The sequence below is a fragment of the Apis dorsata genome, unplaced genomic scaffold (assembly GCF_000469605.1).
Source record: "Apis dorsata unplaced genomic scaffold, Apis dorsata 1.3 scaffold_34, whole genome shotgun sequence".
NCBI classification, from domain to species: Eukaryota; Metazoa; Arthropoda; class Insecta; order Hymenoptera; family Apidae; genus Apis; species Apis dorsata.
In genome coordinates, this window is record NW_006263336.1 from 62,512 (window position 1) to 76,926 (window position 14,415).

Sequence of the window (14,415 nt, forward strand, 5' to 3'; positions counted from 1 at the left end):
ATGAATATCATGGAATATTTACAAATTTCTTATTAATAAAAAATTTTTTTAATAAATAAAAAAGAATATTTGAAATATTCTAATTATTATTAAATTAGTTATTCTATTATTACCTTGTTTCAATCTTATTCTTAGAATAATAATATTCAATTCATTGATTATTGGATGTTTACAAATAATTGGTAATATTACACATAAAAACATAGTAGTTTTTTAAATTTAATTTAAAAAAGAATCAAAAGATTACTCAATTTATTGATTTTACCTAAAAAAGGATTATTTGTTTATTAATATACATAAATATTTATAACGCTTGCATTTATACTTGAAAACATTTTTTTTCCTAGGAAAAACCGTTAAACGCCATTACCAGTGCTGATTGTTCATTGCTTCAAACAAAAATGTAATATATGCAAGTCAGAGTTCCAGTTTTTACATCGTAGAAAATGACATTATGAGTTCAATTTTTTTGTCAAATTTCCAATAGTCTTCAATACAATATGAATCCGTGCAAATCACGGAAATCACGGAACAACATCTAAATTTACCTGATTGTCATTGAAATCGATTAGTCATTTTACATCAAACAAGATTGAATTTGCAATTGTATTATAAAATACTTTAAAATTATGTACAGTCATAAATTATTTTTAATATTTTTTTTAATTTTTGAAATTAGAATGTATCAATAATAAAAAAGAACAGCAAGAAAAAGAAAAAAGTATTAGAGAGAATTAAATTAAGAAAATATTAAGCACAAATGAAAAGTTTCGATATAAAAATTAATATTAAAATATGAATATCTTTTTCTATCTTATAAATAAACTTGATTCATTTCGATATAAATTAAAAACGAAAAATTTATTCGTAATCGTAATGTTATGTTTGAACTTTCGTGACTTCCGGTAGAATCCGCCTTTCCGGTGCCCCCATCTGCCAGCCCACGTATTCTAAGGTTTCTTTCAAACATTTCCGTTTCTTTCTCATTGGGCTGCTTCGAGTACTACCACATGGCAATATTTATTCTCGATCCTGGTTCAGATGGCAGTACAGTACAGTACTACGAAATGATATTTGATGTGTCAAAATAAGTTTAAATGAATAAAATAAAAATTATATTTATATATATATATAAAAAAAATTATGGAATATCAATCTTCTTATTGCATCCTATGTTTCATACTTCATACGCCTTATTTTTCTTATTATAATTAAGTTCTTATGACGGTACTTATATATTATTCATAATATTATTATTTCATTAATCTTAGAATTCATCAAAGAAATATGTATTGTATTTCTAATTGAACGTCAATATATTTTCCTGATAATTTATGGGGACGGGTTGTGACGGAGTAATGAAGACCATTTTAATCCATCGGGAGTCGTTGGGATTTTCCTTGCAGATGAAACAATTTTTAATGTTTCAGTATCCTCGTCTTGGACAAGTGCCTTTTTCTGCACTTTATGAGGTGTATTTTTACCTAAACCATGATCATGCATTGATACTACATAGTCATTTAAAATTGGGTTAGAATCATAAAAATAACCTAAGTGTTTTAAAACTTGATCTGGAAAATCTTGCGGTGCCGATTTTTTTCTCTTAAATAATTTTCTCTTTTTTTTTGGAGATTTTTCTTCTGAAATTAATTTTGATATATCACCGTCTGATACTTGAGAAGCTCTGCTTACTGAAAATTTTAATAGAAACAATTATAGTGAATGAAGTATATCTATTTTTAACAAAACGAGTAATTAATTTTTACCCAATATAACTTCAGGTTCGTTTAGAGTTGCTAAACGATTTTTTAATTCTTTCCATTTATTGCCAGAATTATTTTTAAACTTTTTAAAATATTTCATTAATTGAGGTCTCGTTTTTTTACCGAATAACTTTCTTATCCTTGATTTTAAATTGATAGTTTTTTGTTCTGGTAAATGTTTATTCTCTTTCGTTTCTTTCGCAACAGATTGTTTGTTTTCCGTGATTTCTAATTCATTATTTTTTACGCGTGGCACCAAACTGCGCAGTTTTGCATGTAATTTCTCAATTTCATCAAGCTTCTCAAAAATTTCCTTCACATATTTTTCGGACATATTATACCTCATAAAATATGTAACATATTTGTCAATTCCAAAAATATATACATATCTATTTTAGTATTTAATTAAAATACAAGAACAGATGAACTTCGCGCCAATCTGAATTTACTTCATTGTAATGTCACAAACATAACCTATAATTTCATCGTGAAATAATGTAAACACTTAATGTAACATAGAAGAAGAAATTAATTTTTTTCACTTCACAAGGCAAAATACATTATTATTGTAAGCATTTTCTTTTGAATATATAATATGCTGTTATATAAAAATATTAATAGAAATGTCAATACATGTAAAACAATCAACGACAAATCGTTGTTGTTGTCACGTCCAAGATGAAGAAATCAATTTAAATGATATTGCGAAAATTATAACTATTGTAAATCATAAAATTCTACAATTACGAGACGAAATCAGTGCTTTAAAAAATGTCAATTATGATAAAAAAAGGAAATTATTTAAAAAAACTGAAAATGCTTGCAACATGTCTTTCAGTTTTGAAAATGATTTTAACACTTCTCAGAGTAATATAAAATTTGATAAAGTTATTTTTTCGAAAAGATCAGATATTCTTGCAAGTTTTTTAAAAAATAATTTATTAAATAATTATAAAACAAAATATAAAAAAATTGATGATAAAGCACCTAATTATATAACAGATTTAAATAATCTTTTAACAAGTGAAAAATTACAAGTAAGAGATTCAGAGTTTGTTTTTGAAAACATGGAAAAAGAAAGGAAGATGAAAATTTCTCAGGGAACTCAGTGTGACTTAACAATGGATCGTAAAAGAAAACGATCTTTTTTAAATTTTTTCAAGATAGAATCATATATGAAGGATAACAATGTTTTAAAACCAAATAAGAAAATAGAATTTTCATCGAAAACTAATCTTTTTGTAACTTTAGATTCTGATGTAAATATAACAAAATTAACAAATACAAAAGAACAAAAGAATGACGAAAAATATCAGTTAGAAGATTTGACAAATAGTGAAAACAATATAACATGTGCAAAAGTTAATTACACATGTAAATTAATTGGAATTGAATCTGAAAAATCGCAAGAAAATAAAATTGAATCGAAAATGAAAAATGAATTGACTAACAATAAGTATAAAATAAATTTAGCAGACAATATGGAAGATGAAAGTGAACTTTTCAAATATTCAATAAATCGAATGGGTGGTGGCGCAGAAGTTCGTGGAAACCATTTCATTTCAGATTTCCATAATAAAATACAAAAAGTTAATTTATTAAAGAATTCAAAATTTGATGCAAAAAATGTAAAAAGAAGATTGGATGCATGCATAAACGAATTAAATGAAATAATCGAAGATGCTTCTTTAATTTTTTCAAATGCGCAATGCAATATCATAGAAAAATTATAAAAATAAAAATATGAAAAATATTTGAATAAGTAAACAGAAATTTTCTATTTTATAAAATTTCTAAATTGAAATATCATATTCTCTTGTTAAAAGAAAAAAAAGAAAAGAGAACTCTATTTTCGTCGTCTTTTTTCACATATTTTTGAATCCTTAGTTATATTAGTGAATCCTTTTTTGAAAAATATTTAATTATGAAATTTTCGTGATATATTTTTCGTAAAATATTAGGGAATTTTAGTGCATCTGTAGTGCAAGTGTAATCGCGCGCGGATATAACAGCGACTATGATCGTTAATAAAAGTGCATATGTTATCATACGGTACATTCAAATTAAACCAAAGTAACCTCAGTGCACTTCGAAATGCATGAGCGATTATTATTCACTGAGGCCTACGGGAGTGAGAAAGATAGATTTTTCGTCAAATCAAAAGGTATCTGTATTCTGACATAATAAACATTACTATTAGTTTACCTAACCTATCGCTTAACTTCTACAGACGAACAATCGATAACTGAACTGTTATCAGACACAACTAGAACGAAGTCTTTTTATTCCGGTTTAATATCGATTATAAAAGAAGTATTTTTACCTCAAGGATTTCCTGATAGCGTTCATCCCGATTATACTTCTTATCAAATATGGGATACAGTTCAGGTTAGTTTACATAGAAAGATACAAAATCTATTTGCAATATTATGAATGAAAGTATTGTTTTTAAATGAAATTAATCTGTATTATTATTTTTTAATTTGTGATAGGCATTTGCAAGTACCATAATGGGAACTCTCACAACACATTCTATTATGCAAGGAGTAGGTGTAGGTGAAGCTGCAGCAACTCCATTAGCAGCAGCAATAACATGGATATTAAAAGATGGGACTGGAATGGTTGGTCGAATTATATTTGCATGGTGGAATGGGTAAATAAAATCATATAAAATGAATATAATACTTGTAATTAATCTTTATAAAAATAACATTTATTATTCATTTATTAGGACAGATTTAGATGGACAATGTAAAAAATGGAGACTTTTTGCTGATATTCTTAATGATTTAGCAATGGGATTAGAATTACTTTTACCTTATTTTTCCTCTTATTCTCTTGGAATATTATGTATTTCTACAGCAATGAAATCAATTGTTGGTGTTGCTGGCGGAGCAACAAGAGCAGCACTTACGCAACATCAGGTAAAAAAAATTTAAAAAAAGATTTATTTAATTATAATACTGAATTGTATTATAGGCATTACAAAATAATTTGGCAGATGTATCAGCTAAAGATGGAAGTCAAGAAACATGTGTAAATTTAATAGCATCTTTTGTTGGTATTTTAATACTTTCAATTTTTCACAATGGCCAGTAAGTATTTTATTACAAATATTTATTGTTTTTGTAATAAGTGAATTTAATTTTATAAGAAACATGTTAGCAATATTGTTAATGTATCTATAGCATGTATCTATATATCTGCATGTAGATATATAATGGAACTTTATCTCTTCCTCGTGATAATACATCTTTATGCAAATTATTCGGCGGTAAAAGCATTATGCTTAAATTCTTTAAATGAAGATCGTTTAGCTTTAATAGTAAAAAGTTATATTTCGAATGAAGTCATTCCAAAACCAGAAGAAGTTAACAAAAAGGAATCAGTATTATTATTAACAAAATCTAGTAAGAAATGTTTGACTTCAATTTAAAACATTAAATTGATACAGATTATTACTTCTATTAATAATTTTTTTTGCAGCAATGAACATATGTGGATTTAATATAAAAATAGGTGTCTCTCTTGCAGCTCTTATAAAAAAAGATTTAATTTTAACAAGTGACACTGAGCTTTCATTGAAACTCTTTTTAGATAGAAAATATTTGATTTCGATTGATGTACAAAATAAAACTATTTTTATATGCCTTAAAAAAGACGCGCAACCATACGATGTTTTGGAAGCATATTTTCATGCTTGTCTTTGCGGCTTGTTTATTTGTATGTCTTTGAAAGTGCCACTTGTAAGTAAGTCATATAAATACATTTGTATATTTATACTTCTAACATTATGTTTTTTTAGGATATTTTCTTAAAACCCGAAGTAAGTGATTTGTCGTATCCCTTGATGCGACTTTATGTACTTAATAAAAAATATTCAACTACAAACAATGGTATACAATCATCAAAAGCCATAGAGAGTATTTATGCTACAAATTTATTGATTTCTAATGAATTTAAAGCATTTATTAGTGATCTTGAAAATAAAGGTAAATAATTTTGCTATTATATGATAAAAGTTTAGAATTTCTTTTATTTATATAATTTTTTATATTAATTTTTTAGGATGGAAAACGGAAACTAATTTATTACCAGTAGCAGGGTGGAGATTTTTATAAAAAATTATAAACTGGTAAAAAAAACAGCATGAACATTGGAAATTAAAATATTGTTGTTCCTTATTATTTACCTTGATAAAATTTTATAATTGTTAATTATTTAAGCAATTTTATTTGCATATCTTGTAACTATTTGTTGGAAATGAGATAAAATTATTTATAAATATTTTCTTACAAATTTTTATCACAGGTGATTATATTATTAGTAAAAATCTATATGGAAACCAGTTTATTTCCAATAATTTATAAAAATATAATACGCCTTTAACCTGTACAAATATTTCAATGAAGTTAAACTATGACTCTTGCTCTTGTTTAGGGCCAGTCTGTGATAAATGTTTTACTATATCCACCCAATCCCATCCTCGTGGTTTTTCTCCTTTTCCATCTGCTTTATTCCATTGTCTGCGCTTTTGAGCTTTAGTTAGATGTTCCTTCTTTGGCTTCTTTGTTGTTTCTTCCAGCTTGACGTAACATATTGATTTTCTTATATATGTATTTTAAATAAATTTATAATTTGATATAATTATTTCTTACCTTTTGATGTTCATCTGCTATTTTAAGTTGGTTAATTTGCGAGTTTAAATCAACAACAGTATCTGGTTGTGCTGAGATTAGTTCAGTAAAATGTTCTTGTACAGATTGAAATAATGTGTAAGTCATAGCACTTCCTAACCATTGATCAGCCTCTGCTTTCAGATGTTGAACCACTTTATCTTTTACTTCTTGCACACTGTATTCCAATCATTCACCTTTAATAAAAGCAACAGAATGCAAGGATAGTCAAAGAACAACATGATTGGACTTACATATGCTTGTTATAAAAGGTATTCATATTAATAGTAGGTCTTTCTGATGGATATGTTGTGCCCCATGAAATTTCCAATAGAAATGATTTCATATCATTGTCCTCTCCATACTGTATATAAAATCAATGTTATATACATATATATATATAAAGTTAAAAAAATATTTTAATTTAAAAACCATGATTTTAATAAAGCTCAAATAAATATAATTCAATCACGAATATTGATTAACTTTAAAATTAAGTTATTATATTTCACAATACAAAAAAATAAATAAATATATAATAAAACATTTTTTATATTTTTATGAAGGACAAACCTTATACTGAAATGTAATAGGTGTCAACTGTTTAAAAGCTGGATCTCCATCATATATCGAAAGAAGTACTTCTCTTTCCTCTTCCTGAAGTTCGGCATCGCTCATTTCCTTTTTCCAATATTAGATTTTGACACTCCAATTTCTTTTAACGCATGCAACTCATGCGTTACTTTGAGGTTAGAAAAACAGTCATATATATATATAGATATAGTTGCTAATCGATTGTGCTGTTTCGATCATGTCATGTGTATCATATCTCGATTATCATTATCATGATTTAATTTATGATTTAAGAATTATTTATTTTAAAAGCTAAATAAAATGAATATTTTTTTTTATTTTTAAATAAATTTGTTACATATCTTAATATAAATAAAAATTCATTATAATATTTTAATATTAAGTTTAAGGATAAAGAGGACAATGATCTTAACAACAAAATTAAATAATTACTTCTTTATATACCAGATGACGCCACATTTCTGTTATATTAGTTTTCTATTAAATTAAATCGAAGGAACAAAAAATAATAAAGAATTAAAACTTAAAAATTCTAAAAAACTAACTTTTCAAATCTAGTAAAGGTGATATGAATAAGAAATAATAAATATAAATTAGGCAAGAATGAAAAAAAAAATTTGATGGAAGAAATATAAAGTGCAGTAAATGAAATGTACTATTCAAGTCATTTTAAATCTGTCAAAGACACAACTACAAACATTTCTCACAATATTGTTCGTGAACAATTTGTTTAGTCATATGCCATTACGATAAATAACAAGATATGAAAAGAAAAATAAAGCGAAAAGTGGATAAAGAAAAAATAATGGAGAAAAGTTAACGAAAAATAAAAAATTTAACACATATTAAGTGAATAGTGAGCCATGGATTAATGTGAATTTTTACTTGACGAACCCTAACCCCATATTTATGTGAACATCAGTTCCTGATCCTGTTTAAATTTATTTCGTTTAAATTTCATCGCATAACGCTGTATTGAGAATCGAAGAATGCATCAGTTGTAACAACGTATCATCGATTTCCTGTCAGATGAATTTTTCTTTCTTGCTTCACGCGATGTGCTACTGATAGCTTCTTTTTTCTGCTCGAAATGTATTTGTATTAATTTTTCTTCAATATTGGCATTTTCGTAACTTAAAAATATACTTTATTTATATTTATATATTTTACAAACAAATGTCGGAAAATAACTTTAATGAAGATTCCATGTTAGATTATTACAAATTAGAATTAACAGCAGACATTTTGGAAAATGTCGTGATTCTAATTCTCTCAATTTCAATTGGATCAAATGTGAGGTAAATAGCAATATTTTAATTTGAATAAAAAAATTAAAAGATACAAAAAATTGAAATAAATTTTTTGATATAAAATATTACTACATGCAATTCGTTAAGCAAATACGAAGATCTCGGGTAATTTCATTCTATCCTGATTCGATTTACCAAGAACTCAGTGGGTGATAACAATCTACAATTTGTTATTTAAGCAAATCGATGGTCGATCGGTTAAGACAAGCGAGCTTATAGATTGCATTCGCAAACACGCGTCAGGACACGTGGCGAACGTAAGTCATGCCAACCCTTTCGCTGTTCACCGCAAAGGAGATTTCGTCGAATTCATCGATGATTCCCTGAAATCTTTGAGATTATATTGCCTCTGCAACTGTATTTCGCAGTAGACGCGTGTACAAGATGATTCTCTTCTACGAATTCGGCTTGCATGACATTCCCGACGAAATGTTCCGTCTGTCCATTATTCATTGCGACCACTGAAAATGTGCACGCACATTTCGTGCTTGAATTTTTCTTTTATCCAGGTATGCTTGTATCCAATTGGATTCGATCTAATTTCATATCTTTTCTCATCTTGAGAAAAAGAGAGAATAGTTTAAAATGATAAAAAAATTGTAAAATTTATAATAATCTTTGTAATAATTTTTCATTCTTTTAGTTTGAAATGTAAATGAATTCATGTAAATCTATATATTATGTAAATTTATCTAAAATTTATTTTAATATATCATTAAATAGATTTATTTCCAAATTTTTTATTAGTAAATTTTTAATAATATAGTAAAAAAGAAATTCAATCCATGAAATAATGAAATTATTAAAGCAAACATAAATATTATATTTTTATATCTGATATAAAAATATGAATATGAATCATATCTCATAAAAAAATAAATTAAAAATTATTAACAACTATTATTAAATTATCAGTTAATCAGTAATTTTTTATATTTAATTAATCAGTAATTTTTATTTTTCTTTAGTTTCAGAATTTTATTGCTTTACAAGAAAACTATACCACTTGCACAACTAAGATTAATAATTTGATCAATGAAAATCTTCCTATATGTTACATCGGCTTCAAACTTTATAATGAAACCTTTCGTTTAAATGAACTTCAGCATATAATAATCGCCTTATCTCGCTAACAAGGGTTCCCTATAACTTTCGTTCAACACTATCTAATATCGACACAAATGAAGTTAGCGATTTCAATCAAGATCATTTCATGGAACGTTTGTAAGAGAGCTTCCCCACTCTTTGTGGATAAAGACAATTATAATCGCGAGAAGAAAAAGGTAAGGGTGGCGCCGTAGTGTCGCGAGTGTATCGATCACAAAGAATCGCCTAGGTACCTGTGATTCAGAGCAGCGGCCTGCCTCCCTCGGCTTGTAAGTGCTTGTACGTGGCCGGCCCTTTCTCTAGTTCGAGCATGAGGAGCCTCATGAAACATGGATCGAGAGTCGCCCTGGAAGGAGCTGCGGGAAAGAAGCCGACCGCCTGCCGTGCGGTTGCCGATCATCGACGATAGTGATGGGATTAATACTCTCACGTATCGTATCGAAAATCCGGTCAAACAAATTATATGTTATTGTTCAAATCATAAGTAAGTATAGTATCGTTATTTAAATAAAAGCAATACTTTGATGAGATATTATGACGTAAAACTAGAGAAGAAATATATAACGATTGTTGATTATAGATGAAACCAAGTTAGGAAGAAGTTAGAAGAAAGAAAATTATGAAAATATAAATTAGACATATGAATCGAAGATACGTTCAGAAATAGGAAATATATCAGTATAAAAGTATGGAAATTGAGAAAAGAAATTTCAGAAGTAGAAATTGAAGAGTGTATGAATTTAGATATAGATATATAAGAATGCATAGAAAATTTTTGAAATATGAAAGAACGGAAATTTTGGAATTTTAACAACGAAGACTTGAAAATTACTGCAAACTGCTTGTCTGAACCTTATGTTGAATGATTTTGCGATCAGTCCCATCACTAATCACCGATGTGACTACGCGGTTATTTTTCAAGCGGCTGTGCAAGAAGAGCTTCCTGGCGCTGTTGATTCACGGAAATTAGTGCCACCGCGGTGCGTGCTCTGAACATTACTTTGTAACTCGATATGCATTATGTAAAACCGGCGACTACCGCGTCGTAATTGTATCGTTTTGATAAGTAAGCTCGCACGCTTGTTTTCTCATCTCCGATTTTGTGATTTCACTTTATTTCTTGCGTTCATCCCCTATCTTTGCTTTCGATTCCACGTGAAAAAAATTCATTTCGATCGATTATTCACACAATTTTTTTCATCATTCTCGTTGTATGAGAAGTTAAATCTCATCGGTTGATAATTTATAATTTATAATTTAAAAGAATTTATATTTTATTGATACTATAAAAACAATCTAGAATAAAAAATCCTTTTAGGATTTCCTATTATCTCTTCCTTGTAGGATTGTAATAATGATTGAATTTTAATAGAATTGATCAACCATGACATTACAATTAGTTTATAGTGGATGGTTGGATTTAGAGTGCATTAGAGATCGAATAGTGCAAAACGCAATGCATAACGAAAACTATGATATATAATAATAATCATGTCTGTATTTAATGCGTTCTAGTACCAGGAAACTAACTTACGAACATATGTGATTGGAGATTACCGTAATCATACCGTGATTATTTCACCGGATTAACTCTTCTGCCGAATGGTTGGCCAGTATACGAATCTGTGAGATGTATTTAAAATGTATTTGTAAAACAATATAAATGCAAACATTATTAAGAGATTGAAGTCATAATTTAAACTTTTAAAATTTAATCAAGGAAAGAAGTTTAATTATTTTAGAATAATTAATCTCTTTATTAAATTATTTAAAATATTATTACTGTTACTCTATAAATTATAATAAATATTTCGAGAAGAGAGAAAACGGAGATAGGAAAACAAAGACGTACGAAGATTCTACGTGAATCAGAAGAAAATATTTGTCACGGATGATATATGTTGGTTGATATGGTTGATGATCGAAATCGGAGAGACAGGTCGCAGATTAAAAGGGCAAATAGAAAAGGCACAGCCTCTCTGCTTGATTACACGGCTCGTGAAGAGATATTTGTCTTGGAGATGAAATATGTGCGATGCAATTAGACCGGAAGGTCTGTAGGAACTAGCTGTATGAAGAAGCAAACAGATGTCTTAAGAAATTCATTCTAATCGAAATAGATAAATCGTATTTAGAATGTGAAAAGAATATGAAAATCGATAAAATACGTTTTGTAAAGTAACTAAGACATACAATTTGGCTATTTACTTTCAGAACACTCTGCCTAATATGAAAATCATCTAGATATAATCATTATCAAAAGAATTTCCAATTTTATGAAATGTAATATTTTCACACGAATATTATACAAATAAGGATACAATCGTAAGAAATTGAATGATCAAGATCTTAATGGTATTTATTTATCAAAAATCTACATAACTCTCATCGCAATAATTTTCTAACCATTCATATCTTTTGATTTCAGGTTCCTCGAATTTTCCATGGAAACTTTAAACCATCATTCACGGCTCCTTAAACTTTCGCCCTCAGCCACGTTAATTCTCAAGTATTATCAATTCAAGAGCAGCTTCAGAGGCACTCGACGCGTCATCAATAAACGATCATCCCTGTTTGGATCTATCTCGTCCTAGGATCCTTGTCTTGTCGATCGTTCGCGTGGATCCCATCGATCATCTTCGTCGTGTGGCGGCGAACGTTCGACGAAACCTGAAAAAAGGAGAATACACACGTGGTGTGTCCGATCCACGTAGAAAAAGGAGAGGAAAGGAAGAAATTGATCCTGCCTGTTGAATCCTCGTTACAAAATACTCGATACTCACAGGAGGTCGGCTTTCGTTCGAAACGGCTCTATCTTCATGCGAAACCATGGGAGAGGCAGGTGGCTCTGCGGCCATAAATGGGTGATGGACGACGTAACGATCTCTTCACTCTCTCGTATGGACGTCACAATTAGCCATCTACGTAGACACGGCTACGAACCAACAAACGGACCGAACAAACTGCCCTGTCTATCTGTTTGTCTATCGGATCTGTCGCTTGCGCGGCCAGCAGGAATTGCGTTCGTTCAATTAACGATAGACTCGATTAACTGTATTCCCTCCGGTGGTGAGCTGGTGCGAATATAAATTAGCGACTTCGATCGATTGTTTTGCCGTAGGTCCGGGAGAGATCGAGAAAGCAGGTGGCGACCGATCGCACGCATCCTGACTTTGAATCGGCGATTTGGAGTACTCAGATTTAGGGTGTAGAAGATTGATTCTTGCAAGGATGAGAATAATTGGAGTGTAACGAAATTGTTGGAAAACAAGCAATTCATGTAGTAAAAGTTCATTGAGTCTTCTCATTTGTATAAAGTAGATTAGAATGAGAGTTGTGATAATTGAAATTGATTAAAATCTAATTTTAATGGAATTCTACATATGTATTTCAAGGAATATTCATTTGTCTCTGTTCGATAGTCTTTTAATTTTTTATGTCTTTAGTAGACATTTTTAAGTTTAAAGGAAAAAGAAGTTCTCAGTGAGTTTTCAGTCAAGATTGTAAAGTGAAGTTTTCTTCACCGTGAATTCCACAATTAGTTTTATTCAGTGAAAAATACCCAACTTGACACCATGGTCAAGAACCTAATTACCTGATTCTGAAAAAAGCTTCACGAAATTGAAGTTTCTAAACTACTACGTGTTAACATTATCAACAAAGTTGGTCACACGAAACTTTTCTATTTTCATTAAATTGCTCTTTGATTCCCCGTGATCTTGCAGAAATCTTGTTGCCACGAAAATTAGGCTAAACTTAATTACTTAAATGCTAAAGAAGAAAGATTATCCTTTAAATCCGACTTTTTGGTGGATTGAAAAATTGAAATTGAGTTGGAGTATTTATAATTGAATGATAAAAATATGAAAAAATGGAGGAGAAAGAATATAAAGAAAAAAAAAAAAATAGAAAATGAAAGAGAATAAAATGTATTCACTTTTGACGAACTGAAATTTCGAGTAACGCCACGTGCTTTTGGTTCTGCACTTTTGACATTTCACGAGCTTTTCACCAACAGACAGCGATTTTCAATGGGATTGTCCTACGGAAAGAGAAACTTCAAAGGGAATGGTATTCGCAAATTGAGCGGAGTCAGTCGGAATACCTTTTTGTAGTTTCGTAAATGCAAAATTCGACACACGGCCAACAATGGGTGGACGGAAAAGAGAATGGGAAGAAAAAAAGCAAGCAAAATCAAGATTGTGCAGTTACAATACGTAAGCTATGGTGTTGTCATTGAGAATTACTATTTCTTTATTATTATTTCTTTCCCTTTCTTTCTAAGAGATATTAAATAAATGAAAGATAAAATGGATGGAGTAGAGGAATTCAGGAATAGTAAATAAAAAAGAAACGTATACATTTCAAAGAAATTACCACTTACAAACGAAAATAAAATTGTTCAATTTTCAGGTTTCAAAATTACTCAACGACCGAAACAAAAAGGGAAAGAGAAATGTAGGAATTTCCTAGAAGAACCCGATCACAATCGAATTTCCTTTGCATCAATATTCGAAGGACTGTCTTCTTCGAGAGAATTGCTCCAATAAAATCCACGCGTATTCGTAAAAGTCGCTTCCTTTCTTTGAGCTTTCCGCGTGGAAAGCGTAGAGTTCCATCTGCTCGATGGCGAATAAAAATGAAAGGATTGTTCTTCGATGCTGTTTGATCGTTGCACGAGTCTCACGCGCATTTCTTCGTTCATCGAGTCTCAATAGTAACGTGCGTGCGTCTCTAGTTGCCCAGATTCGTCGAAGAAACACAAATAGACTTGTCCATGGCACGCTTTTGTTCGTGTCCCGTGTGCACAAGTAATCATTGATTCGATTTTCTTGTTGGCCCTGTTACACACTTTTTCCGGATCGACACGAAACCCACGGTAGTATCAAAGCTTAATCGAAAGTGCGTCCCTATGTTCGTTTCACCGATTCAGCCGCGGTTCTTCTTTCTTTTTTCTTTTTTTTT

At 29.5% G+C, this 14,415-nt stretch overlaps 3 protein-coding genes and 1 long non-coding RNA gene across 5 annotated transcripts; 2 read left to right on the forward strand and 2 right to left on the reverse strand.

The window, feature by feature from the left end:
* The first annotated feature begins 811 nt into the window (after positions 1-811).
* Positions 812-6,216, forward strand: LOC102671156 (RUS1 family protein C16orf58 homolog). Its single transcript, XM_006608317.2, has 10 exons — positions 812-1,087; positions 3,725-3,927; positions 3,994-4,151; positions 4,256-4,416; positions 4,495-4,687; positions 4,743-4,858; positions 4,977-5,173; positions 5,250-5,509; positions 5,569-5,755; positions 5,832-6,216. Exons 2-10 carry the CDS (start codon positions 3,858-3,860, stop codon positions 5,882-5,884), a joined length of 1,395 nt encoding a protein of 464 aa, XP_006608380.1. The 5' UTR covers positions 812-1,087; positions 3,725-3,857; the 3' UTR covers positions 5,885-6,216.
* LOC102670922 lies at positions 1,093-2,147 on the reverse strand. Of its 2 annotated transcripts, XM_006608316.2 has the most exons (3): positions 1,767-2,147; positions 1,551-1,691; positions 1,093-1,484 (listed from the first exon to the last, which is right to left on the reverse strand). In XM_006608316.2, the coding sequence occupies exons 1-3, from the start codon at positions 2,107-2,109 to the stop codon at positions 1,333-1,335; spliced, it is 636 nt and encodes a 211-aa protein (XP_006608379.1). In that variant the 5' UTR covers positions 2,110-2,147; the 3' UTR covers positions 1,093-1,332. The 2 variants fall into 2 exon arrangements, with proteins under 2 accessions (XP_006608379.1, XP_006608378.1); XM_006608315.2 differs by having other exon boundaries at positions 1,093-1,691.
* Positions 6,099-7,250, reverse strand: LOC102670788 (RWD domain-containing protein 4). The gene is made up of 4 exons (XM_006608314.2): positions 7,013-7,250; positions 6,694-6,803; positions 6,422-6,617; positions 6,099-6,348 (listed from the first exon to the last, which is right to left on the reverse strand). The coding sequence occupies exons 1-4, from the start codon at positions 7,115-7,117 to the stop codon at positions 6,181-6,183; spliced, it is 579 nt and encodes a 192-aa protein (XP_006608377.1). The 5' UTR covers positions 7,118-7,250; the 3' UTR covers positions 6,099-6,180.
* Positions 7,251-7,439: 189 nt separating this feature from the next.
* Positions 7,440-12,144, forward strand: LOC116186048. Its single transcript, XR_004150972.1, has 4 exons — positions 7,440-8,852; positions 9,312-9,948; positions 10,046-10,430; positions 11,879-12,144. It is a non-coding gene; the product is annotated as an uncharacterized LOC116186048 (long non-coding RNA).
* The last annotated feature ends 2,271 nt before the right edge of the window (positions 12,145-14,415 follow it).

What these genes read in the sequence shown, in the direction of transcription:
- LOC102670922 (XM_006608315.2), bottom strand. Translation starts at nt 2,109, where the DNA reads ATGAGGTATAATATGTCCGAAAAATATGTGAAGGAAATTTTTGAGAAG. An exon ending in CGAACCTGAAGTTATATTGG is followed by an intron (nt 1,692 to 1,766) that starts GTAAAAATTAAT and finishes TAAAATTTTCAG; the next exon opens with TAAGCAGAGCTTCTCAAGTA.
- LOC102671156 (XM_006608317.2), top strand. Translation starts at nt 3,858, where the DNA reads ATGCATGAGCGATTATTATTCACTGAGGCCTACGGGAGTGAGAAAGAT. An exon ending in CAGCACTTACGCAACATCAG is followed by an intron (nt 4,688 to 4,742) that starts GTAAAAAAAATT and finishes ATTGTATTATAG; the next exon opens with GCATTACAAAATAATTTGGC. An exon ending in ATTATTATTAACAAAATCTA is followed by an intron (nt 5,174 to 5,249) that starts GTAAGAAATGTT and finishes TTTTTTTTGCAG; the next exon opens with CAATGAACATATGTGGATTT.
- LOC102670788 (XM_006608314.2), bottom strand. Translation starts at nt 7,117, where the DNA reads ATGAGCGATGCCGAACTTCAGGAAGAGGAAAGAGAAGTACTTCTTTCG. An exon ending in ACCTTTTATAACAAGCATAT is followed by an intron (nt 6,618 to 6,693) that starts GTAAGTCCAATC and finishes ATTGGAATACAG; the next exon opens with TGTGCAAGAAGTAAAAGATA. An exon ending in TAGCAGATGAACATCAAAAG is followed by an intron (nt 6,349 to 6,421) that starts GTAAGAAATAAT and finishes TGTTACGTCAAG; the next exon opens with CTGGAAGAAACAACAAAGAA.